The sequence below is a fragment of the Perca flavescens genome, chromosome 11 (assembly GCF_004354835.1).
Source record: "Perca flavescens isolate YP-PL-M2 chromosome 11, PFLA_1.0, whole genome shotgun sequence".
NCBI classification, from domain to species: Eukaryota; Metazoa; Chordata; class Actinopteri; order Perciformes; family Percidae; genus Perca; species Perca flavescens.
The window spans coordinates 9,979,943-9,999,238 of NC_041341.1; the positions used below are offsets into that span (position 1 = coordinate 9,979,943).

The 19,296-nt window shown below is 40.1% G+C and overlaps 1 protein-coding gene across 1 annotated transcript in view; it reads right to left on the reverse strand.

The window, feature by feature from the left end:
* LOC114563757 (kalirin) overlaps positions 1–19,296 on the reverse strand; it is a 169,698-nt gene that overhangs the window by 35,476 nt on the left and 114,926 nt on the right. Inside the window, exons 39-40 of the mRNA XM_028590599.1 lie at positions 4,405–4,483; positions 3,260–3,427 (exon numbers count right to left, since the gene is read on the reverse strand). Of these exons, the coding sequence (XP_028446400.1) occupies positions 3,260–3,427; positions 4,405–4,483 (247 nt within the window). The remainder of the gene's footprint in view (positions 1–3,259; positions 3,428–4,404; positions 4,484–19,296) is intronic.

Sequence of the window (19,296 nt, forward strand, 5' to 3'; positions counted from 1 at the left end):
TTCTTTTACTAAACCCCAACAGTCCCGTTCTTCTTTTACTAAACCCAACCGTCCTGTTCTTGTCCTGCGTGTCATGGAAACATAAGCCCACCACGACCTTTTCCTTAACCTAACTGTGTCAAAAGTGATGCCAATAGTCCCGACCTAGCTCGTTTAGATATGTGTGTTTAGATAGGACGATAAAAGGAGACTTTTAGTGTCAATAACAACGCCAAAAGGCACCTGACTAAGAGTCCGTATTTATGCGATGGGAGTGAGGATGTTTGCAGATATTAATGATATAACATCATTTAACAAATACTGCAAAAACTGGCTGAATTTGAGCGTGTGAGATTGCAGCAACATCCATTCCTGAAGGGGCTGGATGCAGCTGCCTGCTGGAGCCCTGCATCAAACCAACAACTGTGAAGATGAAAGTACTGCACAGTGTTTGCCGTCTCTGGTGTGCCCTGAAAGTTTTAGTTGTCCTATATGTCTGCGTCTGAAGCCTGTCGGTTGCCCTTGCTCCTGCTTTTACTCCCCCTCCATGCTCAAAACAGAAAGAACAAGACATCTATTTTTGACTTATTCTCTCAACGGTTTCCCTTGATATGTGTTAGAACACTCACTTGTAACAGAACTACAACTTTAAATGTGACAACAAATCAATTTAGGTTAGGGTAAATTGTAGTGAATATTACCTGAAGTTACATTAAGGTTTTGGTTAAAGTAAAAGGTCAAAATAAGGCCTGCTTCAGTCCCCAATTGATTCCTATGATGTCATAGATACATCTAATAACTAACTATGAAAAAGCCGTGACACTAGCCTGAAATTACTACAACAAACATGAGAGTCTCTTTGGGTAAAAGCTGTAGATGGCCTGAGAAATAAGCCATGTAAATGACCGTGTTGGCCTCCAGGGAGCCTCAGATAAATAAAATCACATAAATCAAGTACTTCATTCCTTTTTTTTTTTATCATAACTAAGGTGAAGTAACATAAAAAGGAAACTGATGACCCTTTCAGACGTTAAAGCTACATTTTGTGCAGTTAAACGTGCAGTAGGCCATTTGCACACGGAAAAAGTCAATTTGCAAACGGTTAGCCAATGTGTTTTTTTGAATGGGGGAAAGTTAAGAACTTACTTAACCTCTATCTTTTCAGCACACTACAATCCTAATGTTCAACTGTTGTCCCTAGCCATGTGTGTCTTGAACATGTGTGTATGTGCCGGTGTGTTTACTTCCATGTGTAGCAGCAGTTGTCTGATTTGCATCTCTCTACAGAAACACAAAACATCCTTTTCATCAGCGAGAGCATAAAACACACCGCGGCTGCAGCAGGCAAATCAGCTGATCTCGCACTGTGTCTGTGTGTGTGTGTGTGTGTGTGTGTTTAGGAGTAAGAGTAATCTTCAACACAAACCTTCCTGTTGTTTATAAGCCATGGCAAGACAAAAACTGTAAACTGGGTTGCAGGAAGGCTATTTATATTAGAGAAGCAAACTGTGTGGGTGTGTGTGTGTGCACACATGAGTGTGTAAGTGGGAGGAAGTTTATGGCTGGTGTGTTCAAGGTTTGGTATTTAGATAGTCCTGATAAGATGGGAGGAATTGACACGTGTGTGTGTGTGTGTGTGTGTGTGTGTGTGTGTGTGTGTGTGTGTGTGTGTGTGTGTGTGTGTGTGTGTGTCTCTGCGCCTGCCTATCTTTGCTTTCATCTGCAACATAACGAACATAACTCACTGGAAGTAAATGACTAATAATTTTTTAAGCTTCCATGTCTTCCACTATGCTGTAAAACTCCCATAATGCAATGAGGTGAAATCAGCTCATTCTCATAGGTGTTAAGAGCAGCTCCACATCGCCCTCTGTAGGACACAACAGTTTTGCGCGTGTGTGTGTGTGTGTGTGTGTGTGTGTGTGTTCTAGTTCTGTGTACAGCGGTAACCATGATCACCATGAATGAGGATTTTGTGGAATGTATTGACTTGTTCTGACCAGCTGGCATTTTACTCCCAAAATGTTCTGGTTTAAATCAGCCTCAGACTTCAAACACCCAGAATCACATTGTACACAGTCACACAGAAATAACACTAACAATTAGGTGTTGCTTAAGCCTTTCAAGTCGCTAGGAACAACAAAGCCACAACAGTAACATTTCATAAACGTATGGCTCAAATTATGGCCAGATTTCCCCCGATGGCGCAACGGATTAAACATCCTCTCCACATGCTCAGACACCTTCTATTAAAGCCACCAGCTAGATGTATTGAAATATCATCTACTTTATATTTCATCATCCTCAATAAATAATGCATACACACGGGATGATAATTTAACAACATGTATTTGCTGGACAGATAGAGCAGGTTGCATCCATATTGTAATGTCCACATCCCACCAATAGAGGTCGATACAGATCAGATTACCTGAAGTGATCTGACTGCAGGAAATCAATGAGCTCTGCTTCTGTCTGACCAAAGAGAAACGCACGATGAAAAGGAAAAAAAAAGCTGAAGGCTATATTATTTTTATTTAATGGTTGCATTCACATTTTTGTATTTTCACTATTCATGGAATTCATGGAAGAGAGAAAAAAAAAAAGCTTGACTTTCCTTAGCTACATAATGACTTAAATCCATTCAATCAAGCCAGCAACGTGGAGCCAATGAAAAAGCAGCGACAAAACAACGTTGTGACCGGACCACTCACTACGTCTATCAACACTGCACCGTGAAGAACATACTGGTCCTGAGCCAGGATAGACAGAGAAAAAAATAGATCATCATCAAGTACAATGCCTTCTTTTTTTCCCCCATTTCATTTATAGCTTTTACGGTTTACTTTTTCTATTTTTGTAGTCATCTATTTTGCTTTTTACACCAAAGCAGAGCTTGGCAATATGGAAAAAAAAATGCATCAATGTCGATATTGCGGCGATATAGTAGTAGTTGACTACTATTGACTAGCACTATATGGGCTTTTAATGTGGATACAATCACTAAGTGGGTAAAGGCAAACAATAAAGCAGCTAGTGAGTCTGGAAAGTTCAGAAAATGACATCACTTTACTGTAATGCAGCTTTCAAAACCAGGAAAAGACACCACTTAGATTACATCGCGATATCCAGAATGTAAGACTACATCTAGCCTTATGTATCGATATCGATATATTGCCCAGCTCTACACCTATGCAGATAAAACAGTATAATTGTTGCAAATCAAGTCATAAACCCAGACAAAAGCCGTTCATCCGGACTTCAGCTTTGTTCTTCCTACCTTTCCCTGAGCCGAAGAAGCAGTCCATCTCCACGCTGGAGCGCGAGTGGGACACGCAGAGTGTGGAGCTGGGAACCAGCCCCTCCTGTGGCGGGCTGCGTTCGGTGGTTCGGACCAGACACCAACCGGGTCGCTCGCTCGGCCGCTCCAACAGCTCCACCGTCTGGCCTGGAGGGAAGACGCGAGTCATTTTACATCTCCGTCGTCTCATTTTACAAGAGTTGGGGCATATTTTTCTCCGGTAAAAATGTCATGCATTGTAGTTTTAAAGAGTAATATCTTTTCTTGCCTAACTTAACATTTTTTAATCAGTCCCCCTTATGATTGTACTCTGTGTTGTTGTTCTGACTCAAAGACAACGGAAATGAGGGTCGCCCCTCAATGATCCCTCGAGGATAACTAAAGGTTGAATGAAGGAGTGGAAACCATTTTTGATATCGCTTGATGAGACCTAAATGTCTGAGTTGTGTGTTTGCTGCAATGCTATACGCCCTCAATCTGAGCATGCTTTGATCTTGCACTGATACTCCGCAGCCCTCCATCTATGGGTGTGTGTGGGTTTTTTGTTTTCTCTTTTTTTTTGTCTGTTTTTGCTTCTTTTTTTTTATTGCCGTCTTGTCTAGTTTACTGTGTGACTGTTATGAGAAAAATTTAAAAATGAAGTATTAAAAAAAAAATGAGAGAGAAAAAACAAAAGGTGGAGGGTGGGGGTGTGGCCTTGACCAACTGCCACTTTGCTCGTTTGAAAGCCATGATGTCTCTCTTTCTCATGGGTGGGCCAAATTCTCTGGGCGGGCAAAGTAGAGAAAGGGGAGGTAACCTTGCTCCTTATGACCACATAAGGAGAAGATTCCAGATCGGCCCATCTGAGCTTTCATTTTCTCAAAGGCAGAGCAGGATACCCAGGGCTCGGTTTACACCTATCACCATTTCTAGCCACTGGGGGACCATAGGCAGGCTGGGGGAACGCATATTAATGTTAAAAAAACCTCATAAAGTGAAAATTTCATGCCATGGGACCTTTAAATATAACCCCAATACCTGCAGTATTTGGATTTAACTACTTAACTCGAGGAGCACAGTCAACAGGCAGACCCAGACTAAAACGTGTGAACAGGACAGAGGGACAGAGAGGTTTCTCTCACCGGTGCTGACTGACATCTCCGTGCTGCATCCTGCTGTGAAGTCCTGAAGGACCACTGTCAACTCACAACCACCAGAGAGCTGCAAACGGAGAGAGAGAGAGAGGAGACATTTGATTAGACTTCAAATCTCAAAACATTACTAGGAAAACAAGTTCTTTGTTTAGATGTGAGGTAAAAAAAGTATATGGTTACACTTTACTTGAGTGTATCTACATAAGAGTGACATGTCACTGTCATGAAGGGGTCATACACATTATAAAGACGTCATAAACGTTTTGACATAACGCTTCTTTTAGTAAGTTATGGTTAGAGTTAGGGTTGTGCGCAATATTTGTTAAAGGCAAAACATGTGTCAATCCATTCTGAATGAAGTATTGTGGTGACGTCCTGGCCTACAAATTGCATCCTACAGACTAAAAATCTTTGTTTGGTACAAATCCTTGCAATCCCCTTTAATATTTTTCAATTAAATAAGAATAATGATACAAAAATGATAATTTCCTCCAATATCGTGAATCATATCAAAACTTCAGTCAAAATCGCAATTAGATATTTTCATCATATTGTGCAGCCCTATTTCTTATGTTCTAAATCTACATTTTTGCCTCAAATAATCTGCTTTGAATCCCCTTGATGGTAGTGCAATAGAACACTTAATCCCTCAGTGTTTGCACAATAAACTGTATTATTTCAATATTCACATTTCCGTCCTGAAAATATAGAAATTGCAATTCTCTGCAGGCTGAAGGAACAGGATGAACCGGAAGCACTGTACCTTAAAAACAGAGACAGAGATGAGCTGGACATTAAAGCAAAAAGTTGTGAGAGTGTGGAAAAAAAAAAAAATTCCTCAATTTGTACTGAAATCAACTAAGGACAAATGACTGCTGTGTCTTTGTTACCACAAACATTTCGACGCAATGGAAACCTGAAGCACTTCCTGACCCTTAGGACTAATCTGTAGGACCAGTGGGACTGCTGTCAGGACAGGCATTCATTCAGCAGTAGTATTATATAGTCCATGTAAGGTTTGATCCAGTTCTGATACATTACACCAGACAATCAAACATGTTCTGTCAACACACCGGAGCAACTGTGGGTAAAACTCAAATGTATCTTTGAGCAACATTTTGCAGTTGCAGCATGCCTTTAAAGCCCCTGTACATGGTGTTTGGTGTTTTAAGCCCCCCCAACGTCGTCATTAGGATTAGGCAATGGTTAGGGTTCCTCGATAAGATTGCCATTCTGTTGTTGCGTGACTTTGGTGGTTTTTTTGTGATTAACAATAGTAATTTTTGACATACAGTTCGCAACATAAACACCCTCCTCACCCCCCTTATCATCACCACCCACCCAGACAAAAAAAAAAAAATCAAGAAAAGATAACACAGTAACTACAATATTTAAGACCATTCAACAATAGTAACAAAATGGACAATAAACCATAAACCAAATAAACATACAGTACAGGCCAAAAGTTTGGACACACCTTCTCATTCAATGTGTTTCCTTTATTTTCATGACTATTTACATTGTAGATTCTCACTGAAGGCATCACAACTATGAATGAACACATATGGAATTATGTACTTAACAAAAAAGTGTGAAACAACTGAAAACATGTCTTATATTTTAGATTCTTCAAAGTAGCCACCCTTTGCTTTTTTGATAACTCTGCAAACCCTTGGTGTTCTCTCAATGAGCTTCATGAGGTAGTCACCTGAAATGGTTTTCACTTCACAGGTGTGCTTTGTCAGGGTTAATTAGTGGAATCTTTTCCCTTATTAATAAAAAAGCAAAGGGTGGCTACTTTGAAGAATCTAAAATATAAGACGTTTTCAGTTATTTCACACTTTTTTGTTAAGTACATAATATCATATGTGTTCATTCATAGTTTTGATGCCTTCAGTGAGAATCTACAATGTAAATGGTCATGAAAATAAAAAGGAAACGCATTGAATGAGAAGGTGTGTCCAAACTTTTGGCCTGTACTGTACGTATAAATGACAACACCATAAGCCCTTCATACACGTCTCAGACGTCACGAGAGTTAAATCCCGTTCCATGGATTATTGATCGCGCTGAGCTAGATAACGTGATCTCAGAGAAATCATCTCGAGCTGCAGTTGTAAATACTATCAGACAATTTTCAAAGTTAACGATTGACAGAAGGTGAAACAAAACGTAATATGCAACCCACAGTTTTAGTCATAAAGTGTCGACGGCCCATGCTGTGGACTGGACTGTCCTAATGGCTTAACAGACCTGTTATATAAGGAGGAAATTGACACACACACACACACACACGATAGTGATATGGTTGACGTAATACTGCTGAGGCGTGTTGACCTTTACTCCCATTAAATTGTTCAGAGACGCAAGCGGCCACTAATCCAGAGAAAGAAAAAAAAAAAAAAAAGAAAAAAAAAAAAAGAATACGCCATATTCAGGGCTAGGACAATGTGGTGGCAGATGCCCTGTTGCGTGCACCATTGTCAGAATGTTTGTTAGAACTGCCTATGATTTTCATGAACCATTAAAGTGCTTCCTTGGATTTATGGCCACTGGGTTATGAAGATAATGCGCTGAACTGGATGGGTGTTAGAGATAATATTGACGTGGTCAGGTGTTTAATATTTAATGTGATTTATTGTAGCTAACAGTTTGGTTTGTTTTTTCTAGGTCGTGGCGGGACTTTGCTCTTGAGGAGGGGGGTGTGACGGCCCCTAGGCCTCAAGACCTATTAAGACCCTCTGGTTGCTGGGATCTGGGGATTGCCTAATACGGACTGATGATTGACACCTAGATGAACTGATGTCCATAAATAGGAGTGCCTGGGTAGTCGCTCTTCCTCCTCAAGGTTGCTTGGACCCTATTGGGTTTGTTTGGACTTTGGGTTGAGTTACTTTTGCGTTCCAACATTGCTACACACATCCATACACTACACACATTACTGATTAACTGATACACACGTTTACCTTTGTTTATTTAAATACATTTGATTTCATTGAGGAAACGTGTGTGTTCTCCACATTTTGTCATACCTTTGAGCCAGGTCATGTCTCTGAACAGCACATAAAGATGTATACGTCACCAATGGCACACAAGATTAAAAGTAACAAATTCAGCGGATTGAAATGAAAAGTTAGAGCAGGGCGATATGGAGAAAATCAAGTAGCGTGATATTCTTGACCAAATACCTCAATGCCGACGACATTGTAGGGTTGACAACTGGTGCATTCATGAAATATTTTCACAATGACATTTTAGATGAATAATCATCAATAATGTGGATATAATGACAAAGTGGCTAAAGGCAAATAATAAAACAGCTAGTAAGTCTGGTAAGTTCAGAAAATATCACTTCACTGTATAGCAGCCTTCAAAACCAAGAAAACACAACACATGCCATACTACGATACCCAAAATCTAAGGCAATATCTAGTTACATTTAATATTAACGACTTAACCGATATATTTCCCAGCCCTATGAAAAGTTGCAGGATAAGAAAAGGTGTGTTTAAAACAAACAAGTTCACCGATAAAGCTTCCTGTACTGAAGTGACCTGGACACCTGTGTACTGTAGAAACACTGTCAGCAGCTGTGTACCTTACTGTGGAGTATCAACTAGCCAGGCCAGACGTAACAGCGCATCACATGGATCCATTTTGTTGTTGGGTCCTTTCTGACCTCTCGCTCACCTACAGGCGGCAGTCACGCCGGGGGCAACCCAACCAAACTGAGCTTATGGTGTTCACATCAACAATCCCAATATAAATAAATGACATCAAATAGATTTAGTCAGTCGTACTAGTTGCTTTTGTGAATGAACACAATTCCCAGATTTCCCTGTCACTGTAGCCAGGGAGAGGGAGCCCTCCACAGTTGCTCTTCCTGAGTTTATTCAGTTTTTTTTGGGGGAGTTTACCATATCTGAATTGAGGGTCTGAGGACAAAGGGTGTCATACACTGTACAGATTGTAAAGCCCCCAATTTGTGATACTGGGCTATATAACTAAAATTGACTGGACTAAACACTATGAGCAAAAGATAAATCGGTTACACTTTACTGGAAGGTATCTAAATAAGAGTGACACGACACTGTCATGAACGTGTCATAAACAAGTCATCAACATTTGACATAACGCTTCTTTTAGTAAGTTAGGGTTCATGTGTTCATGACAGTGTCATGGCACTCTTATGTAGATACCTTCAAGTAAAGAGTTACCAATGAATGTGAACTGTAAAGACATTAAAGTGGCGCCAGGATGTAAATGGAGCTATGCCCTCTCTTCCTACATCTACCTAGTCTGCACTACTCTCAAATGTCTTGGAAAATGTCAGGGGAGTGTGTGTGTGTGTGTGTGTGTGTGTGTGTGTGTGTGTAAGCAGGCACTCCTTGCCAGGCTAAAGATCTCCTAGCAACGAGGACCCTGTTTCTATAAAAGGTGCAGGTGAGTTTATACCTGACAGATGGCCATGCACGCACACGCAGCGCCAAAAGGCCCTGCAGCCCCCACGCAGGTGTTGTCACTTATTCCGGCTTATTGGACCTCTGCTCAGGCTGAAGGTGGAGCTATACTGGGTATTGGGACGTCACCAAACTTCATGTACTAATAATAATTTAATTTGCTCCATTTAGCAGCAGGTGGGTGATTTTCAAATGGAAATTCAACGACAAACTTTTTATTGTGGACAAACGCTTCTGCCAAGAAACATACACAGACATAACATGTTTCAAATTATTCATAAATAGGCCAACGTATTAAAAAACAAAACCGTATCCGTGCCCTTTCCTGTTCATTGTCCTGCAGTTAACACAAACAAATACCTGGCGATGTGTTGTTTCTATGCTTGTATAAGAAAACAGCAGCAAATCTTTTCTTATTGTGGCCTCCATGTTTTCACACAGCTGGTGCTAGAGCAACGGCCAACAGCTGGTGGCAGTCATGCAACAAGTTGTTATGCCAAATGCCAATATAACAGAAGAAGAACAACACGCATCCCGACCATGTGAACGCTGCCAGTCGGAAAAACAACGTAACCACGGGGGCGGTGCCTGTTATTCCCAGGTGGCATGAACGCAGCATTAGTGTTGTTGCACCTGTTGGGGCAGGACAAATTAATCCTCCTTATTGGTAGCAAGAATTTCTGACCTAATAAGATCCCGTCTAAGCTCCGGCCCACTTTCAACCTGAGCAGAGTCTAATCAGCCAGAATAACTGAAACCACCTGTGTGGCTGTTCACAAGGTCACCCAATGGTAGCAAATGTGCAAGCTCAATGGGAGGCCAACAACTGTATCTTTTACTCTCCATCCACGGACGGACTATAAAACAATGGGCCCCGGGCCACAGACATGTAAGAGGCCCACCAACCTGTCTACATAAGAACAAGACACCCAAATTTAAAAGGGTCTCAAAGAGTCGTTTGTAGTCGTTTTGTGTACGTTTGTGGTCATTTTACATATCTTTGTGGTAGTTTTAATTTTTTTTCAGCACCATTTCGTGAGTCAGTACCCTAGACCCCCCCCCATCCAATCTATAATCTGTAAAATGTGAAAGCATGGCTGATCAGTGGAAACTAGCCATCATTCTGGGCACCAGAATCTTATGAAAATATTTGATTTCTAAACTGGCTGGATTTGCTGAAGCCAGGGTTTATCCATCTGAATTTAGTGTTTCAAAAACAGGAAATGTGTTTGGAACTACAGAGAAGCATTAAGTCATAGGGTGTTTTTTTGTGTGTCTTTTAATGAAAATAAGTGCGTTTGAGGTGTCTTGTGCTCTACTGCTATCTGTAATATGCTTTTTTCTGCTCACTGCGGCAGCGTGTGATGGTCACATGTTCGAGCAGAGGAAGACAAACACTTTACCTCCTTCAACATTCACTAAAATTCAGAATGAATGGAACCTGTTGAGATAAGGAAATTTAGGCTTTTATGAGTTATTATCTAGTGAATGACAAACTGAGGAGTTTCTCTAGCAACGGATGGATCTGCTTACATGTACAGCGGCCTATATTAGTAGTTGAGTGACAGAAGGAAAGGCGGGGTTATTAAAAAAGGTCTGATGGCTTTAAATGGTTGGACTTTAGTCGCACTCATTAATTCAGCGTGAGGTCACAACTGAAGAGGATTTCCAAGAACTTCTAGTCTATATTTTTAACGGGGCCTTTGTGTCCAGAAAAGGGGAAAGACTCATTAGCCTTATTCAGGCTTGCGCTGACGGAGCGCCAAACATGACTGCTGAGATTATTGAAACCGTGGATTTCTTCGGTTGTTCTTTCGGGGAAAAACAACCATTCATGGGCATCCCGCCAATCCCTTTAAAACAAGCATAAGTTACAAAAGTGTTTTGATAAAGTATATTAAAACATGTTTTATATTGCAATACAATGAGACTAAAGACGGTAACAAGAAATACAAAAAAAATATATACAAGGAAAAGATGACTATACATACTGGCCTGTTATATAGAAATTACCAAATATTTTGAAAAACTGCCCTTTTTCATAGTCCTATCACTTCTGACTCATGCAAACTGAAATGTTTGCCAGGGAGTGAAAACTGCTAACATAAACCAGAGTGACAGTGCATGCTTATGTGGAAAAAAGAAATGTGATAGTCGGGGACCACCAACCCTGTCTCCAAGGAATTACTCTCATATGCAACTGATTTGCAAAACTTTCACATTCACTGGCAACATTTTGTTCCAGTGCAAGAAATAAGTGCCATATTTTTATGCCCCAGCACCTGACTTCTACACTGAATGACTATCTTGTACTTTAAGTCAGATTTGACTTTTTCAATATACAGAGAAGACCAAGCTCCTTTTCTAAAACTTAAACTTAAGTGTTTTGAGTTAGCAGCATTGAAGATGTTGAACAATGTCTGTTACCATCATTTTCATTTGAACAATGTCTGTGAACTTTAAAGATCAAGCACGCGTTTGCTTTACTACTTTTTATTTTACCGCTTATCCATAAGAAATTACATATTCAGCAGATGTGTAAAAAGTATTATTATAAGGCCCTGTTTACACGAATACGCTTGTTTGCAAATATGAGAGGTGGGTGAGAGAGAGATTTTGTGTGTGTGTGTGTGTGTGTGTACGCAGATTCCCCCCCCAGAATGCTCATCTAAACACGGAATAAAATGTGAGAACGCAACGCCACTTTTGCGTTTTCTCTTCAGATTGTTTCCGTCTAAACATAGTCTAAGATTTTAAGCCCGAGAAAAGAATTATTTACAAACTGACGTTACCTGAATTTAATAAAACATTGTTGTAAAGAATGTTTGTACACAAATAACATACAAAATTAAAATTATAAAATACTTGTCACATTTAGAGCTCTTATGCTATTAAACTAAAAATACAAAATAAAGTAAATTGAAATATTACTCCACAAATTATTTATTTCTGACATTATGTCCTTAATTTAATCCAAAAAAATGTAGGCCCTTGTAACTGAAATTCAATACTTTTATGGCCTTATTTTTTAGAATATTTTTTAAGACCCTGCGGGATTAGTCTACAGTGTGGTGAATGCATTTATCCAATACAAGAGATACCCCTGCAATACATAGGTGTTTTTGTGTTTCGGGCAAAAGAAAATGTGGTAACAACTACAGTCAGACTGCGGATTCTGGACTGAATACAGCATCTTCCTGGAGTGAAACCCATGGAATGTCCCAAGTCTAAATAGTCCAAATACACCGCTGTGTCACGGCAACTCCTCTGTTTGTATTGCTGGCCAAAGGTAAAGAATGAAATCACAAAAAAAACAATGCGCACGGCTCTGGTAATACCTCTTCATAACACATCTCGATCTCTGCCCAGTGTAAAAAGCTACTTGGACGTCTTTCCATTTGTTAGATCCACTATATGTGACAGTCAATATGTCACTAAGAACTAGAGCTATTGCTCAATGTTGTCGTCACTATCAACAACCTCTACCAGAAGCACCACAGATCATGAAAATACAAGTAGTATTAGGTTTACAGAGAAAGTACAGCCAGTGACTGTGTCTGTGCAGCAACAGTGTAATGTAATGCACAAGCATGAGTGTACACATAAAGATGCTCATTTTGTGCCAGTGTTAAATTCTTATTATGGGTTTGATGCAGTGCAGGTTATGATGAGTTTAACAGTAAGAACTAGAAACAAGTGGTGTTTGTTCGCATGACAAGACAGCGATAGCCTTGATACGTCTATGAGACAGTGACAGCCTTGGTACCTCTATACCTTTCCAACCAGTAATGTATATATGAGTAGTAAGTTGTATTGGTCCTGGCTCACAGAAAAACACAAGTTTATACTCCAACTGAAGGCGGGGGCTAAAAAAAAGCGTTTGTCCTCTGACCTACAGGGCTGTGGTAGAGCCATGAGGGCTGCCAAGCTGTCAACCGCTGGAACCATGCTTTAAATAACATTAAGACCAAAAGACTAAACCACAGCTGGCTCATTGCACCAAGAAACGTCACAGAAAAGACATTGCACATGACGTCACAGAACGGACACATATGACAAGATGTTACAGAACTGGCTGGAACCTCGGTATGTCAACAAAAGATCACCGGGCTGACATATCATATGGGCGGGGAAAAGGTCCCAAAACCATGGTCTCTAATGTCAAATTCACAAACTTGCCCAACCATTCGCACTGACCTTTTGCTACTTCTACTTATGCTAATTAGAGCGGGCAGTGATTACTGACACAACTACCTCTATGAGACAGCAACAGCCTTGATACCTCTATGAGACAGCGATAGCCTATGTGATGGCTGTGTAACTATTTTGATGTTTTCTGTCTTCTGGAAGGCAAACATCTCTAATTGCACAACTCTAAATAACCAACTTTATAGGCAAGAACAATGACAAAAACACCAGTCAACTTTCAGAAATGTCAATGATGGATAATGTTGGACAATTTCCTCAAGCAGAAACTAGAAACTCTAAAACTACTGTAACACCAACTTTGTTTTGCAAATTCAGTTAATCTGCCCACAGTTGGATTTCTCCAGAGCATTTAATGCATTCTCAAAACAAATAATGTGCAGGCTCAACAAAAACATATGGAATGCCGTTTCATTCAATATTAAATAAATGAATACGTAAATAAATGAATAAACACACAAATAAATAAATATGCCTTTGAAATACATCACGAAATAAATAAATGAGGTAATACATAAATAAATAAATAAATAAATGTAAATATTCATATGAAAATGTATCAATTAGTTAAATATATTAAAAGGTTTTACTTTTATTTCATGGTAGTTATATTTAGTTTGTGAATTCAGTAACCCCAGAATAGGTCACTGTGGGCTGGGTACAGAGCCCTGCGAGCTGCCGGGCGTCTTGCTCCGTCAGGTCAGTGCTAGTTGGTGGTTCATTTACCCCAGAATATGTGACTGTGCCCTGGGTACAGAGTACAGCTCTGTTCTGAATGTGAGAGATAGCCACACCCCCTGATTTGCATATAAGAACTGGAAATAAATAGAGAGGGAAATCAATAAATGTGGCATTTAGGAAATAAAAGTCCACGGAAATAAATAAATGTGGATTCATTAAATAAAAGTACCATGAAATAATTGAAAGTAAAATCTTTTCATATAGTTATTTAACAAATTGACACATTTTCATATGAATATTTAAATGTATTTAATTATTTATGTATTGTCGCATTTATTTATTTCATTATGTATTTCAAAGGCATATTTATTCATTTTGAACTGCCATGGCTGCACATAAACACACAGATGCTATTGCAGCGAGTGTAGCGTCTATCTCAAGACTTTCTGTAAGGTTAATGCACAAACTTAATGTAACAAGTTTGTCAGTGGGCAGTGATGTGGATGGAGACTCTTTTTCCAGTGAGTCTGCTCTGTAACCTGAATCAAACTCGCTTCCATTCAGCCGTCTGGACGCAAGCATTTTATTTATCCTGTTTCTCTGTGGCAGCTAATGGCCTGTTTCCTGTCTGTCTGTCTGGCACACACACCCTGTTTAACCATTAACCTACCCAAGTACACACACACACACACACATTCCCTCCTGCAGTCAACCTCAACAGTGACCAACAAGCAAACCTCATAACACATTTTCCGTCAAAACTCTTGACAGTTGCAGGAGGTGGGCTGCACATAGATTTAGTTTTTTTCAACAAGATTCATTCACAAATAGTGTTTTTTGTCCATAGGAGCATACAAATGTATTGGGACCAAGTAGCTTCTTCTTTAACAAGCACCTTAAAACATGACAGATGTAAATATTTCTACCAGCATCAAGCCAGAGCACAAAATGTTTGTTTTTTAAAAAAATTAAAAAAAGAAAACCTACTTACACCTTTTATTTCACTATATGCTTGCATCAATTTTACAGCAAAATTCACCAAACTTGTTAAACATGACTGTGCTACCTCCAGACACACAAATAGACAAGCAGCCTATTTGTCATTACGACAGTACTGAATGAAAACAGTGCTTCATGTAAAGTCTAATTTGAGCAGATAGTGTACAGTGTGTAGCCCAGCAGTTTGTACTCACTCTGCTGCTCTCTTTGAACAGTTTAAAGCTCATCCACTTTGGCATGTCGATATTTCCTCTTCTGTCTCCCTCTCTCTCTGTCGTTCTCTCGGTCCTTGACAACTCCCTCGTTTGTGTCTTTGCCACACACACACACACAAACACGCCCTCACACTGTCTCTCCCCCTCTCTCTCTCTCTTTGAACAAACAGCCATAGCTTTGTATCAGATGGGGACGGCACTCTTCTTGGTGTGTGTGTGTGTGTGTGTGTGTGTGAGTGTGAAAGAGAGAGAAAGAGAGAGAGAGAGAGAGAGAGAGAGAGAGAGAGAGAGAGAGAGAGAGAGAGAGAGAGAGAGAGAGAGAGAGAGAAGTCATATGACCAGCAGATGGCTACTGTACGGTTTCAATCTGAACCCGACACTGAATGCATTTGATTCATGAGAACACATACGTTTAAACAATTGCCAGCCAGCGTAACAGTGTTGCAGCTGTATGCTGGAACACTTTGAAAAGTACATAATTGTAGTATTGTAATATTTAGGTGCTTTCAAATAGTACTTCCAAAGTAGTTATATATTACTTTTTTTTTTTTACATTTACTTGGAGTTTGTCTTGACAGTTGCACAGAACCGAGCTAGAAAGAAGTGTGAATAAATTAATTAAAACGTTTCAGACACATACACTCGATTCGATATATACTAGGCCAAAACCAATCAGGGTTGCCAACTTAAGTTCAACATATCCGTCAGGGAGATTCCCTTTTGATGTGGCCTGTATCCAACTGCACAACTCCTTTTAGACACTTTAATGCAGCAATGCCAAATATGTCACATGTACAGTAAAATGCTAAACAAGTTCTCCTGGACTTACACGCGTGATATGAAAAAGATGTGGAACCAGAAGGGAAATGATTTGATATCGTGCTAAATGGTGGTCTGGCTGTTACAGGGTCTGTTTGCACAAAATGCAGGAAAAACCTCTCGAATCTGATGAAGATGCACCTAGCGTTGAAACGTTTGTCCTCGAATAAGGTTTATAGTCCGAGTGCTCCAGTCTATTTTGGACCAAATCTCTGAAGTCTGACGTTTGCCCTACTCTGAGAGCAACGGACATGTTCTGTTTCTTGCCGTGCAGATAGTTTAGTTTACATACGTTTGAGATATGCATGTTTAAGATTTGTGCTGCCAATCCAACCCAACTGAAATTAAGGGAATTTCAATTTTGGTGCCAAAGATCCAAAATCGTTTTGTTCAAACCAGAGTAAAGCGTCGACAGCCTTGCCAGAAGCTCTGTGTTGCGGTTACTTGTGCAGCAGTGCTTCGAGCTACGTGCTAATGCCAGCATGCTAACATGCTGATGTTCAGCATTAATCTTTATCAGGGTTCATCCTGAGGGCGACATGATTGTACTAAATTTCATGGCAGTCCATCCAAAAGTACAGATATTTGACTCAAATGTCCACCTCATGGTGGCGCTAGAGGAAAAGTCAGGGGATCCCCAAAGTCACTAGGATTCATCCTGTGGGAGACACTTGATATTTCTGCCAAATGTAATGGCAATTCAGCCAAGAGTTATTGAGTTATTTTTGTCTGGACTAAAGTGGCAGACCGACCGCCAAACCAACAGACAATGCTAAATACCATTGGGCTTTAAACATCTGGGCAGTGATCATTACTCAGGATGACTCAGCCTGATAGACTAAAGCCAGGCGTCAATTCATTCAAGGCGCAGGGATAAAAATGGATTTAGAGGCTGCGGAACTCCTTTCCAACCAGTAATGCATATGCAGTCCTACATGAGTACTAAGTTGTATTGGTCCTGGCTCACAGAAAAACACAAGTTTATTCTCCAACTGAAGGTCCTCTGACCTACAGGGCTGTGGTAGAGCCATGAGGGCTGCCAAGCTGCCAACCGCTGGAACCATGCTTTAAATAACATTAAGACCAAAAGACTAAACCACAGCTGGCTCATTGCACCAAGAAACGTCACAGAAAAGACATTGCACATGACGTCACAGAACGGACACATATGACAAGATGTTACAGAACTGGCTGGAACCTCGGTATGTCAACAAAAGATCACCGGGCTGACATATCATATGGGCGGGGAAAAGGTCACGAAACCATGGTCTCTAATGTCAAATTCACAAACTTTGCATGCCCAACCATTCGCATTGACCTTTTGCTACTTCCACTTATGCTAATTAGAGCGGGCAGTCATTACTGACAAAACTACAAGTGACCACCTGACAGAAAAACACAGGTTGTTTTAAGTGAGGATGTATTTCTGGTGAGACATATCAGTTCTCATTGTTTTAGCTCTGTAAACCAACACATTTGGTTTGAATTAATACCATGACTATAAGGATATGAAAGTTTTGACTTTCAGATTGAATTTGAGGTCCTCTACAATAATGTTGACTGTAGTAAAAATCCGAGGACTTTGTACAGTATATCAAGGTCTTTAATTCTTACAATTAATGTGAACAATATGGATGTAAACACTGCCGATCACGGTTATAAGATTAAGTCAGCACATTAATCTTGTTTGTGTCATTTCAAATCTAATGTACTGGACTACACAGGGCTCAATTATTATTCATTATTTTAAAGTTCACTGTCCAAATACGTATGGGTAATGATTGCCACAAGATGCAAAATAAAATTGTCCTATAGTAACAGAGATGACGCTAACAAGAGTTAACACTGCCGTACGTCTGCACTGGTCTATATAAGCATGGTAACAAGTTGTATTTTTCTGTCAGCTGTAGGAGACAGAGAGAGAAGGAGAGAGGCAAACTGAAGAAAAAAAAAACTCTACAAAGAGAAAAAAAATAAAAAAAACAGGCATTCGTCATAAAAAACTCCTCCAAAAACAGTAGCTTCCCACCCTGTCTCGCCCCACACACACACACACACACACACACACACACACACACACACACACACACACACACACACACACACACACACACACACACACACACACACACACACACACACACACACACACACACACACACACACACACACACACACACACACACACACACACACACACACACACACAGCAGTGGAACGTCTGACTATGCCAATGCTGGGCTGTTATTATAGTGTAAGGGAGAGAGCGGGGGAGAGAGAGACAGAAAAAGCGAGACAGAGAGAGGGAGATATATTTGAAAATTGAGAACGAAGACATGGATTGCAAAAGAGGCAACTAGTTGTGGGTGTGTGTGCATCTCGAAAGAAGAAGGAGAGAACGAGTGTGACAGACAAGATAACACGGCGAAGCAAGACAAGGAAAGGTACAAATATGTTAATGGGAAAAGGGGGCAGTAAGGAGGAAAAAGAAAGCACATTAACATATTGAACCAGAACCTGTATTAATGTTTTTGGCACCTTAGAGTCAACATTCAAATTTTCCGTCAAACAGCGCCTTTACAACATTGAACCTAAGACGGTTTTATCACCCCCTTCAAAGCCACCAGACTACTTTGACGAAAACATTCATTTTACCTCGCAGAACACGGGATGTGCAGTTCTACCGCTGCCTCGATCGGAAAGCTTGTTTGTGGTAGACGAGCTAATTCTGTGTTCTGCGATGTAAAATTACTGGTTTTATCAAAAGGAATCTGGGAGCTTTGGAGGGAGCACGGTTGTATACAGCGGTGGAAGAAGTATGCAGATCTTTTACTAATACCACACTGTAAAAATACTCCGTTACAAATAAAAGTCCTACATTGAAAATGTTACTTAAGTAAAAGTATGCAAGTATCATCAGGGAAATGTATTAAAAGTATTAAAAGTACTCAATGCACATTTTAGAAACTGGAAATTATCAGAACCGTTCTGTCAATCAAGTGTTTAATGGTTTAATCATTTCAGCTGGACTTGTAAGCCACTCTATTGTTGGGTAGTTTAATTTCTAATAAAACATTGTATTTTATAAGCTACGTGCGTTTTGTGTGCAAAAATCCTAATTTGTAAAATAACTGACAGTTAGAAGCCTGCTTCTAACTGGGGGCGAGCCGACCGCCATCTACTGTAGCTAACACACTGACTATGGAGAAGTAGCTCACACAGCCACACTTCAAATCAAAATATCTCAACTATCCCTTAAAGAGACAAACAAACATGCCTGATCTGATAATTGGTTCAATAAACACCATATATTGTCTTAATGTCAAAATACACAAGGAATTGGTATACTTTTTGATAATTCCTCTCTGAGGGCCTGCAGAGCCATGGGAACTCAACAACCACCGCCCTTCACATACAAGAGTACCGCCACGCTTCCACTTCCCCTCTGGGGTTAAAAAACACACACAAATAAATAAATAAATAAAACGTACAGTAATCTC